Source organism: Miniopterus schreibersii (genome assembly GCF_964146895.1).
Source record: "Miniopterus schreibersii genome assembly, chromosome: 10".
NCBI lineage: Eukaryota > Metazoa > Chordata > Mammalia > Chiroptera > Miniopteridae > Miniopterus > Miniopterus schreibersii.
In genome coordinates this window covers 32,223,447-32,235,581 of record NC_138110.1, presented here as the reverse complement: position 1 = coordinate 32,235,581, position 12,135 = coordinate 32,223,447, and the positions used below count along the sequence as shown (strand labels likewise).

Here is a 12,135-nt window from a genome sequence, read left to right as displayed (position 1 = left end):
CCAAATGCATGAAGTGGTTAGACAAATGCTCCTTGGGTACACCCTGTCTTTGAATGCTGCACAATGGTTTGAGGACAGTCAAGTTTTGGTATAAAGAATCGTCATCTCTAATTTTCCCCAAACATATTCAGTTATTGACCTACCTTCATCTTGCTACTGCTTCAATACAAAATTTTTAAGAGAAAAATATAGACTCTTTCTCCCAATATATTAGGAAGCATTAACTTGCATTAAGAGCTGATGGATGACAAGCGTAAGGGGCTTTATAAGCAACATGCCAGATGAATTTAACACTTACTTACATTTGCATAGAATCCCTTTATTGTCAAAGTAACTATGGGTGTATCTTTTTTATTCCTTATCAATTTTCTTCTGAGGTAAATCTTAATTTACAGATGAGAAAACTGAAGTTGGAAAAGATAAACTACTTGCCAAGGTCACTGAGCTAGTGTTGGTACAGCTTGTGCTCAAATCCTGGCCGTCTGTCTTCCCAATATCCCATGATAATGAGGGATGAATACTGTAGTGGAATTTTCAACTGCTAATTCATAGTGCAGGAATACGTGGGACAACAGTAAGACAAAGGATCCATCAGCAGTCTACTGGTTCTTAGGGCTAGATGAATTGTTAAAAAAAACCATGCCTCTAGTTTTTGAAGTTTAAACTCTGGGAAGAAACAAAGATTCAAAGAAAAAGAATTTTTCTTGTCCATGAGAGTCTGGAGAAGAATACAGAAGAAGTGGGTCCATTTTAACTCTCCAGTAATAAAGCCTTGTCTTTCCTTTATATTGTGGTATGTCGTATGTTTTACTTTTCCATTTTCAGTACCACAGAAGATTTTACAAAATATATTAGAATTCCCAGTGATTTCCAGGAACCAGAGAAGGTCAACTATCTCTCCAAGTTTCCAATTAAGCCTCATATTTTAAAGAGAATAGAAACCAAAATTTGAAGCACATACATCACGAGGACGGTTTAGAGATGTCTCATGGGAAGTTACCTACAGACAATTGAAATCTGAAGTCTGCAGTAAAGTACACAAATGTATGAACTACAAAAATTTGGTATTCTAGGACATAATCATTAAAAGCAAAGTAGTATAAAATGGTGGATTAAAAACTAAGTTTTTTATTTCCCGAGTCTCTTTTCAAAATCAAATTTTAAAAGGTTGATAAAATATACAACCAAACTCTACAAAAAAGAAAATATGTCATTTGGTGGCATATGAAGGACCGCCATCAGGTTGAAAACCCCATGACTGAGCACTTGTAACTTTTTACATTATGTATGTCAAGTAAATAGTTATATTTGAAAAAAAATAAAAAACTTACCTGGCTTTTATCTCTAATTGAAGCATCAAGTGATAACTGACTATCATACAGATGGAAAAAGTTGTCCTTTTCTGTTAAGAAAGTCATCTGTAATTTCTGATATTCTTGAGCTAAACGTAGGTTTTCTTTTAGTGAATCATCTTGTAGTCTCTAGAAGATAAATATATAGGTATATTTAATTTAAATCATTTTAATTTCTTTTTGAATTTTTATATCACTTGAATTATCTAAAAGTATATTATTTGTTACTAGTATTCTTTAGCTGTATCAAAGGTTAAATCTGCCTCTGTGTGCAGCCGAGAACTTTGTAACACCTTCATGACTACATAAGTATGTCACACCTAATACAACCACTTAGAACACGACTTTTGCAACATTACCCACTGGCAAACTGGGGAAAACCTATCATTTTTAATTAGATGTATGAATTCAGTTTAGCTGCTGATTCTTTTATATTTATAGCATAGAAATTTTCCCTGGCTCCTTCAAAAAAATATGGAATTTATCAACAGCCTTAAGTATTTTCAAACTTGTAATTCCTCTGATGGGAATTTATTCTAAGCAAAAAGCTTTATTCATTACAACATTATTTATAGTAGCAAAAAGTTTTCAAAACACTTAAATGCAGATTAATCATGATAATGATAATGATGATTAAATAACTAGATATAAAAATAACCACTGTGAAGCAATTAAAAAATGCGATTGCCATTACATCAAACCTTTAGTATAAGTTGTTAAAAACATATACTGTGGTATAAGAATGTGCACAGATGAAATGTAATTCAGCAGGAAATTGCCTGTACAAATATTTCTGTATTTACACACTTGAAGATTTATTGAGGTCAACAAACATATTTCTCTTGAAAGCCTGGTATCCATATTGATCTGCAATGATTAATACTATGTCACAGCTGTTCTTCAAAAAACCAAAATGATGAACTGAGAACCATATTAAATGTCCTTGTCCTAATTCTGGCACAATAATTTAATATTAAATTATTTTAAAAATTAAATTACTTACTACTTGCCTAAAATCACATAGAGTTATCTTTAAGTAGGTGGACAAAAAGCCTATGAATACTTTTATTTGGCTACTATAAACATTGAATTTGAGAGGAATGCTACGAAAGTGGTGGGATTTGCATTAACCTATTTAATGGAACTTAACTGAGGATATACTTGGTACTTCATCCTTTGCTCAACTGCATAATATGCAGCTTTACTTTCAAATAAATATACTTTCAGTTTCTGTATCACACCAATTTTTCCTGTTGTATATGCCATGATTAGAATAAATACCAAGAAACTAAACTGTGTAGTTATGCCAATGACTCTTCAAAACATTTTTATATCAGTCATGATATTTTACACTACCATTTCCCAGTAATAGATATAGAGAAGGGTTTGCCCATTTACTACCTATTCCTGACAGTCAGTGACCTTCAGTTATCCAATAAAGTTTGTTTTTTTAATTTTAAATAATGGTATTCTGCTGACACTAAAAGTGGTTTTTTATGTTTAATGGTGGTTCCACCTCACAACTCTGAAATGTTTTAATTTTAACTAATAGTATTATAACATGCAAATTAAACACAGGAATGATCATTATGTCCAAGGGAAATAATGCTGCCACTACTAGAATCGAACATCTTATAAAATAATAAAATAACAGTAGAAAGTAGAAGGTATTTAACAGAGCATAAAAGTTGGGGTTGGTGATATAATAAAAGAGTGAGAAGAAAGATGAAACTAGTAAGAGAAGATGATGACTTTCACGTGCTTTCCAATTCAAACCGAGCTGAATCCTATCTATAGAATCTTCCTACTTACTGTCTTGGCTAAATGAGAGCTTAAAAAACAATTTGTTTTTAAAACCATTAAGAAAAACTTTATTGCACTCTCTGTAGGTTAAAATAACTGCACTGTGGACTGATTTACAATATTATTTCATTCATCCATTCATTTTCATTCAGTTAGTTATTTATAACTTTTAATTTAGTAATTACTATATGACAAGTTCTGAGATCTAAATGTGAACCTCAAGAATTTGTGTTCTTGTAGGAAAGATTTATATTAAAAATCACACAAATATATAATTAGAAAGTAGAATTATAAATCTTTTGCATTTATTTATTTTCCGTATGTTTTAAATTCACCCGAAAGGTCTAACACTTTCACAAAGCCAGATTTATTGGTATTTATTCAATTCCCTTTATTAACAATTATGAAGATGAAACACTGGAAATGTGGCTTGATAAAGAGCAGAAACACGGAGAATAATCTGTTCAAGGTTTCCATGTTACCTAGAATTTATTTAAGAAATCCTTAGCTCGATGATGGTTTGCTCTCTATTATCTTAAATTATTTGTTAAACTTTGATGTTTGGGGGCTACTGCAGCTTCTTATCTCAATATTTTAATAGTAAATAAAAATTATGTTTATAGAAATCCACTTAGTGCTATTTGCCAACTACACCCAAGGACAGATGAAGTTAAGAGAATAAACCTCGTTTTGGTACATCAGCATAAATCTGATGAATATCCTATTGAGATCCTTCCCCTAAATGCCCAGTCTTTAAACCCCTCAAAACAAAGGTCTGGCGAGCATGCGTGCTCCTCCTGCCAGGGGCACACCTGAGCCTCCCCACCCCCTTTCTTCATTCACAGGCAAGCATCTCCTAAACTCTAAGGGATACCACAAGGCTTGCAACCAGGGCAGCAATGGGCAGCAGCAGCTCATCCCAGACAACCCACTTGAACCTGTCCCCAAAGCCCCCTTTTCTCTGACTTCTCAGTGAGCCAAAGCAGAGCAGCCTATGCTCATTTCCCCAGCCCTTCGTTGTTTCATTGTCCCCAGCTTAAATAAATGTCCTCTAAAACTAATAAAAAAAAAAAAGGCTTAACAAAATTTGTATTATAAGCTTCATGAGGGCTGAGACCATCATTTTATTCACCTCTAAGATATATTGCACAAAACAGAGCCGACATGGGTGCACAAAACAGGTTTCAGGAAATAAATGAATGAAAACAGAGTATCAATTACAAAATGCGTATATTTAGCACTTTAGAACTACACAGCTTATTTTCCCACTTCTATGAAATAACCTACTGACAATATAACCACCCACTATAATGAAGCACGTTTATATTATCTGATAATATACTACTTGAGAGGTGACGATCTTAAGTATATGAAGAGAATTCACACAATATGTTTTTGCACTGAACATTATTCTAAGGATACACCACCCTGTCTAGACCCTCACCAAGAGTTCTTTCTCTGGGTGCACTGTTGACTTTCACAAGGTATGTGAAACCATTGAAACTACTCAGCATTTTTCTTGGGCTACCTAATTAGCCAGCCCATGATTCCCAATGTACTGAGAAACCATTGCCAAAGAAAGACCTGGCTTTCTCCTCTGTCACGAAAAGTGCTGAAAAATGAAGGCAGACTGAGACACCCTCCCGCCCCCGAAGGAATCCAAATAGTAGTTCTCCATTTTTTTTTTCACTTGACCTTCCTTATTATTTTCTTTTAATGTTTTATTTTATTTTATTGAATTTTTAGAGAGAGAGGAAGAGAGGAGAGAGAGAAACATCAATGTGAGAGAAACATCGATCGGCTGCCTCCTATATGCCCCCTCCCTGTACGCCCCCTACCAGGGATCGAGCCCAAAACCTGGGCATGTGCCCTGACCGGGAATCTAACCAGTGACCTCTTTGTGCATGGGACAACACTCAACCAACTGAGCCACACTGGCTGGGCAACCTTTCTTATTTTTTTAAACCTTTAATTTCATCTTGGACTTTTCTTCCATTTTCTCCATTTTCAGTTTATTTTTCTCATTTTCCCTTTCTCCTTTCCCTCTCCCACTGGGTCAGTGGGGAATAGGGAATTATAATCAGAGATTCTTTCAGACAAAATTATATAAGCATATATCATCTATTTATGTTCCACCTCGTGATATATATATACAAGAACTTAGAAATAAGGGTGAACTTGAATGCTGATGTACAAATTCCACACATCATGGAAAGAACTGGAACAATAGCAATTGTCTCAGTTATTAAATTATTATCCTCATTTTACAGAAAAGGAAAAGTAAGTAAAGAGAAGTCAGGTGAGGCAAATTACAGTTTCCAAAAATGGCCACAGAAATATTTTCATTCCCACATGTTCTTCTAGAGCCTTGTCACTCCATATCGAGAAGCACAGTCTATTTCTCCTTCCCCTTGAACCTGGGTAGACTTGTGGCTTCTCCAGCCAATAGAATATGGTGGAAATGATTAATGAAGTGACTCCCCAGGCTAATTTATTTTAAAAGATAGCTTTTTAAAAAGCTAGTTTATTATAAAAAGCAAACTTATTAAAAAAGCATATAACTCCTGCCTGGCCTTCTCTTTAGGGACATTCACCCTTCGAACCAGCCACCATGCTGTGAGGAATGCAGGCCACACAGATAGGTGCGCCAGCAAACAACCCTAGCTCAGGTCTCAGACAACAGTCAGCATCAGCTGTGAGTGAATGAGCTATCTAAAGATGATTCCAGTCCCTGGTCTCAGCGTTGTCCAGTGGATGGTTGAGAATGTGTGAGACGAGAGACAAGCTGGCCCTTCAGTGTCCTGTCCAAATTTTTGAAACATAGAAACATGAGCCATGAAGTTTTGGGGTATTTGTTATGTGACCATAGGAACCGAAACACCAGGTATATTGCGCAAGATTACACATATATTAAGTGGAGGACCTAGGCTTTGCATCTAGGCAGACTGGCTCCAGATCCCATTCTCTTTACCATCTAGCATACTTCCTTCATAAATATGAGTCAGCACTCTTCAACACTATGCAATGCTGTCTTTATAAAATATAATGATATCAAAGAAAATTAAAAATGGAACTGCCTTTTGACCCAGGGATCCCACCTCTTGGTATATATCCTAAGAATCCCGAAACACCAATCAGAACGGATATATGCACCCTTATGTTTATAGAAGTGTTACTTACAATGGCCAAGATCTGGAAATAGCCCAAATGCCCATCAGTAGACTAGTGGATGAAAAAAGTGTGATACAGTTACACCATGGAATACTATGCGGCTGTGAAAAAGAAGGATCTCTTACCCTTTGAGACAGCATGGAGGGACCTGTAGACCACAATGCTAAGCAAAATAAGTCAGTCAGAGAAAGACAAATATCATATGATCTCACTTATATGTGGAATTTAAAGAACAAAATAAACTGACAAACAAAATAGGACCAGAGGAGTGGATAAATGGAACCAATCTCAGAGGGGATGGACGAGGTTGGGGAGGAAGGGAAGAGATCAACCAAAGACTATATATACATATATGCATAGCCCATGGACATAGACAATAATGTGGTGAAGGCCTAGGAGGAGACGGGGCTGGGTAGAGGGAAGCAAGGGGGGGGGGGAAATGGGGGACATCTGTAACAGACTCAACAATTTTTTAAAATGCTGAAAAAAATCAAATCAAATAACAGAATTTCTTTTTTTCTAAGCCTTTTTCCACCAAGCAACTGTGTTTTTTTATAATCTGGCAAGCAGATAGCTTGTTAACATGGGTAAAATGGGCTGCTGAAGGAAATTAGAACTTAGTCTCCTTGGAAGCTAGTTTTCATTGTAAGTCAATATGGGAATATTGGTTATAAATAACCAGTCTCTTTGTGTTTTTTGTTCTACATGATTCCATATTTGAAGATCTGATTAGGCCTGATGCACTCACTGGCAAGACCAAGTACCCCAGTGCACAGAACTTTACAGCTGAGGCCTGCACAATTCTGGAGTATGGTTGAATGCAACAGAGTAATGCTATCCACTGAGACCTGCAGAGGTCTAGCCAGAAACACTTACCCTGGAAGAAGCCTAGATTCATTTGAACGGTCTTTTAATTGAGATGGACTAATGGCAAAGGAGGTTACAAGAAAAAGAACTTGATGTAAACATTCTAGACAGATGATTATAATTTAAATATTAACACTGTACATGTACGTGTAGAAAACCTACATAGCTATTTACAAATACTTAAATTGGTGTCTATGACTAAATTTATAGTAATGTGTCATCTACACCCTCAGTTACTCTTCATACAGGTAATGGGATCCAGTTTGCCAGGAGAGGGGCTAGCTAGGTCCTTCTCTCAACTGTATTGTATGAGAGGGTTTTTTGGCCCCAGTTTTAGTTCTTACTGTCCTACCCTGATATGCTTTTGTATGGTGCCTCAGATGATCTTTCCTGAAGATCTGTCTGTCATATCCTAATTCTTGGTTATTAATAGTTTACTGCAGCCCGGCCGGGCGTGGCTCAGCAGTTAAGCGTCGACCTAGGATCCAGGCGATCAGGGTTCGATTCCCGGTCAGGGCACATGCCCGGGTTGTGGGCTGCAGCCGATCAATGACTCCCTCATCATTGATGTTTCTCTCTCTCTCTCCCTCTCCTTTCCTCTCTCTGAAATCAATAAAGATATATTTAAAAAAAAAAATTAAAAAAACAATAGTTTACTGCGGACAGCTCCTTGCTTTCCTGCATCTCGCCAGGGCTCTGCCACCACATCCATGTTCTTACAGGACTGCACCACACTCACTTTAGTGCCACAACCACTGGAAACCAAAAGCTGTATTACTGGTGCTTACTGGTCAATTTTACTTTAGAGGATCCTCACATTGGTATTTCATTCATTTATTTGTTCATTGAATCATTTGCTCAGCAGACACTTAGTAAGTTTACTCTGTGGGTCCAGATCTATGGCTATCCCAGGGATTAAAAAGAAGGGTAAAATGTGACCCCCGTTCAACTATAGCAGGAGAAGGCAGAAGTGTAAACAAGTCTATTCAAGGTATTTTCTGAAGGATCTCGAATTGAGTCTACCAGGTGGAACTGATTCTATCAGGTGGGGAGCAGGGTCAGAAAAGGCTTCATAGAAGAAAAAATCAGCGACCTGAATCTTAGAAGAGCCATTTTATTTGGCAGGAATAAAAGCTGTCCTGCCACACGGGTCAGTTTATATCTTAGTACAGCTGGGTGAGTCAGTCAAGAGAAATGTTCTCTTGGATCCTTTAGGACTATTAGATTGTTGCTTATGACTCATGTACTAGATTTTCAGAGATCGTGTTACATACATGTTCTGTTATCTCTTGACTTCATAAATATACTAATAGTGTAAACAACAAAATGTGCCCACATATTTAGTATCCCGTTGCTGCACATTCCAAGCACCTGTGTTTCAGTAGCACGTGATCCTGTACATATGTGCACTCCTTACACCACAGATATCACACTTTTAAATCTCCACAGTCCCCACATGTGCCTTTGACACACTTCTGCCAGTTCAGGGCACTGTGTTGATAGTTTTGCACTGAGTGGTGCTTCGATGTTATTAAAGCAGGCATTGGTACTGAGGCTAATTCATGGAACGTGCAGGGGATAGATTTTAGAGTAAACAAGACACGGAGGCTCCAAGACAATTTGTGAACGCTGTAGCTTCAGAAGCTTTCTTTTTGATTCATGGGAATAAGTGTAGTGAACACAAATGCTTAAAATACATGCCGATTCTCTAACAATACAACAGACAGGGAGAAAAACCTATACTCTATTAAGTACATCACCTACTGTGTGCATAGAGGTGTTATTGTATTGCTGCTCCCTTGAAATCTATATGCCAATTACTACAGAAAACGAGGGTTCTCCCCAGTGTTTCCAAGGAGCAAGACTGTAAGAATGATATGTGTCGATACCCTGAAGCCTCAAAGGAGCAAATAACTGTTTTAACTCTCCTAGGACTCACTTCTTTGTCTGTGCTGCCATGGAAACCAGTCTCTTGTCCAACATGAGTTCTCCGATAATTAGTCTTGAACATTCTTGATTTTTAAATGAACAAATCAGTCCTCTGCAACAATATTGTTACATGCCTCAAACTCTATACCTTATTGTGTTTGACAAAATCCTCTCTATTCACCAATTTATTAAGAAATACTTATTGAGCAACTTGTATACACAAAGCACTACGGGAGACACTGTGAGAGGTCAAATAGCTCCTTTATGACACTGTTCTATGACAGCCTGCCACATACCAGCTGACCAGCTTAACCTGGCCCTGCCAGAGCCCACAGGAACACTCTCTTCAGCTACCCCGCTCCAGCACCCCCACACATGACTACATACAGGACTCCTTATCTTAGGTCCCTGATGGGTTTACAAATTTAGCTACTGTTGATTCACTCAAAAAATTACTAATGGACCCTATGACACTGCCTCTCAGAACTCAGAAAAAGGTTTACTGGGTAATTCATGAATACTTTGCATTAACCCTGCTTGTTCCTTGCTATTTTTGACTCTGTTCAGTGTATATATTTAACCAGGAATTATTGATAACAGCATGAAAAAACATACAATTTCAGGGCCGAAGGAGCTTGCAAGCAGATAAGAGAATTGAGGCATTCACAAAGCTAACTACATCAGAATACATTATACAGGGAAAGATAAAAGACATAACCAAATAATAATCATGGTTCCACGAGAGATCAGTTCCAGTGAAAGCGATGAGCAAAGATTCAAGGAAGGGTTCATTTGTGAACAGATTCTGAAGGTATTTCATATATGGGGCCCTGGATGTGTTTTTGGCAAGGAAAATCTGGCCCAGAAACACAGAAGCTTGTTAACTATTTAAGAGCACCCGATTAATGTGGGTGTGTGTTCACGAAAAAAGGAATTACCTCCATGTTGACCGTAGCATTTCTCCTATAACTACCCAATGGCTTTAGGAAATGCCACAGAAATACCACTTATATTAGCTATTACATTTCTATTTGACCCAGTTTCCTTCAATATAACTGTATGTCCCCTCAAAGTATTCAGTGTAACTGACTAGAGAAACAAATTATAAGAAAAAGGGACTAAAAATCAGTGTAATCTATAGTTCCAATAAATGTCTCCAAGTTAAAATTTATAATTTAGTCCTGACCAGTGACTCAGTTGGTTGGAACATCACTCCATACACCAAAAAGGTTGCAGGTTCCATCCCCAGTCGGGGCACCCACAGGAGGCAACCAATTAATGTTTCTCTCTCATGTTGATGTTTCTCTCTCCCCCCCTTCCTCTCTCCCTAAAAATCAATAAAAAAACATATCCTCAGGTGAAGATTAAGAATATATATACATGAATATATATATAATTATATGGTTAAATTATATGTACATTCTAAATGACAGTTACAGTAATAATTCCCCAAATTTATTTATTAGTTATTAAATAAACTTTAAAAATGAATCCTGAGTATGTATAGGGTATCCCCCAAAATTGTATACACACTTTTACAGCTGATAACTCACTCAATTTTCACTCCTTTTCAGGTTTAACTGATTTGAAATAAAGGGTGAAGCCAGACTATGCTTTGAACAAAGAAAATTTATCCTAAAGTGCCATTAGACTTTTTTATTTATTTATGGGGATACACAAAAGATAAAGTTTAGGTTACAAAACTGGCAACAGTTGAAGAATTGAGGGTGCACAAATACCGCACAAAATGATTCTTGATGTTTGTGATTCCATTGCTTCTTGGTTATCAGCAGTGCCTGGACCAGAACAGTTATCAGTTTGAAAACAGGCATTGACCAAAAAAATTACTCATTTCTGTAGATTTTTTTAAATTTTGAAAATGAACTATATGTTAATAAACACTTTATAATCATTCAAAGTATGTATACATTTTTGAGGGACACCCTGTATTTGACTTAATGTATCCTCTCACACCACTTAAGATCATAAATAAAATCATATTTGCATATTATTTCCTTTTTAAAATATTCCCATGCATTATCATAACTAACTATTTCAATTTGTCAAATTTTAAAATGTAGTTTTAAATCTGCTACTCTTTTCACCATTTCATGTGAAAAACTGAACAATTTCCTCTTCATGTGCATCTCCTGAACTTGAATAGTTTAAGATGTAGAAGATTTCCTATTTACTCACATTTTAATGATATACATTTCTACTTCACTGGTGGAAAAGGCTGATCAGTCACAGAAAGGTCAGTTAACACTAAATAGACCCTTTCTTTGTGTAATTACAAAGAATAATATCTTTGTGCTGATGGGACTGCACAGGGAGTGGGTGATGCAGAGAATTAATGCGCTGCCTTGTTGGCCCATGGGATAGAGATTCCAATACAATAACCACAACTTATTCTAATTATGCAGCTTTAAAAGGTCATCAGCAAAAAGAGTTAAGGAATTATCAACTAACTTTATCATAAAGTAATAATGTCTACATAAAGGCAGAGACTGTAAGAACAGTACCTAGAAACTTTATTACAAATGAGAGAAAAACTGGCCTACACGATTTCAGAATATATTATGGCAAAAATTAAGTAAACTTATTGAAAATTAAAATATATGCTATTTGTAACTTCCTATTGATGTTGTCAGGTAACCTGATCTCACCTTATGTTTGTAGAAATTGCTTAATTTTGAAAATATTTTTTAAGTTGAATGCCAATCTCATTGAAACAGCCATGTTATACCAGAATTTAAATATTTCTTTAAAAAATCCATTTGTTACAAAATAACACGTGCTGATTATGTCATATGCAAATAATAAAGAAGGACATGAAGTAGAAAAGTGAAGCCCCTCTTCACAACAGCAGCCATTTTTACGCCCCAAAGAGTATAGTAACAATTTGGTGCAAGTCCATAAGGAACAGAAATCAAAAAAAAAAAATTTTTACCTTGACAATGAAAAAATGGAGGCCAAAAAGGTGGTTTCTTGCCCCAAGTTGCACAGGAAGAGA

The 12,135-nt window shown here is 36.4% G+C and overlaps 1 protein-coding gene across 1 annotated transcript in view; it reads right to left on the bottom strand.

Annotated features, from left to right (window-relative positions):
* CCDC178 (coiled-coil domain containing 178) overlaps positions 1-12,135 on the bottom strand; it is a gene marked incomplete at both ends in the record, with an annotated part of 249,866 nt that overhangs the window by 82,786 nt on the left and 154,945 nt on the right. The window contains one exon of the mRNA XM_081149271.1: positions 1,332-1,481. Coding sequence (XP_081005397.1) covers positions 1,332-1,481 — 150 coding nt within the window. The remainder of the gene's footprint in view (positions 1-1,331; positions 1,482-12,135) is intronic.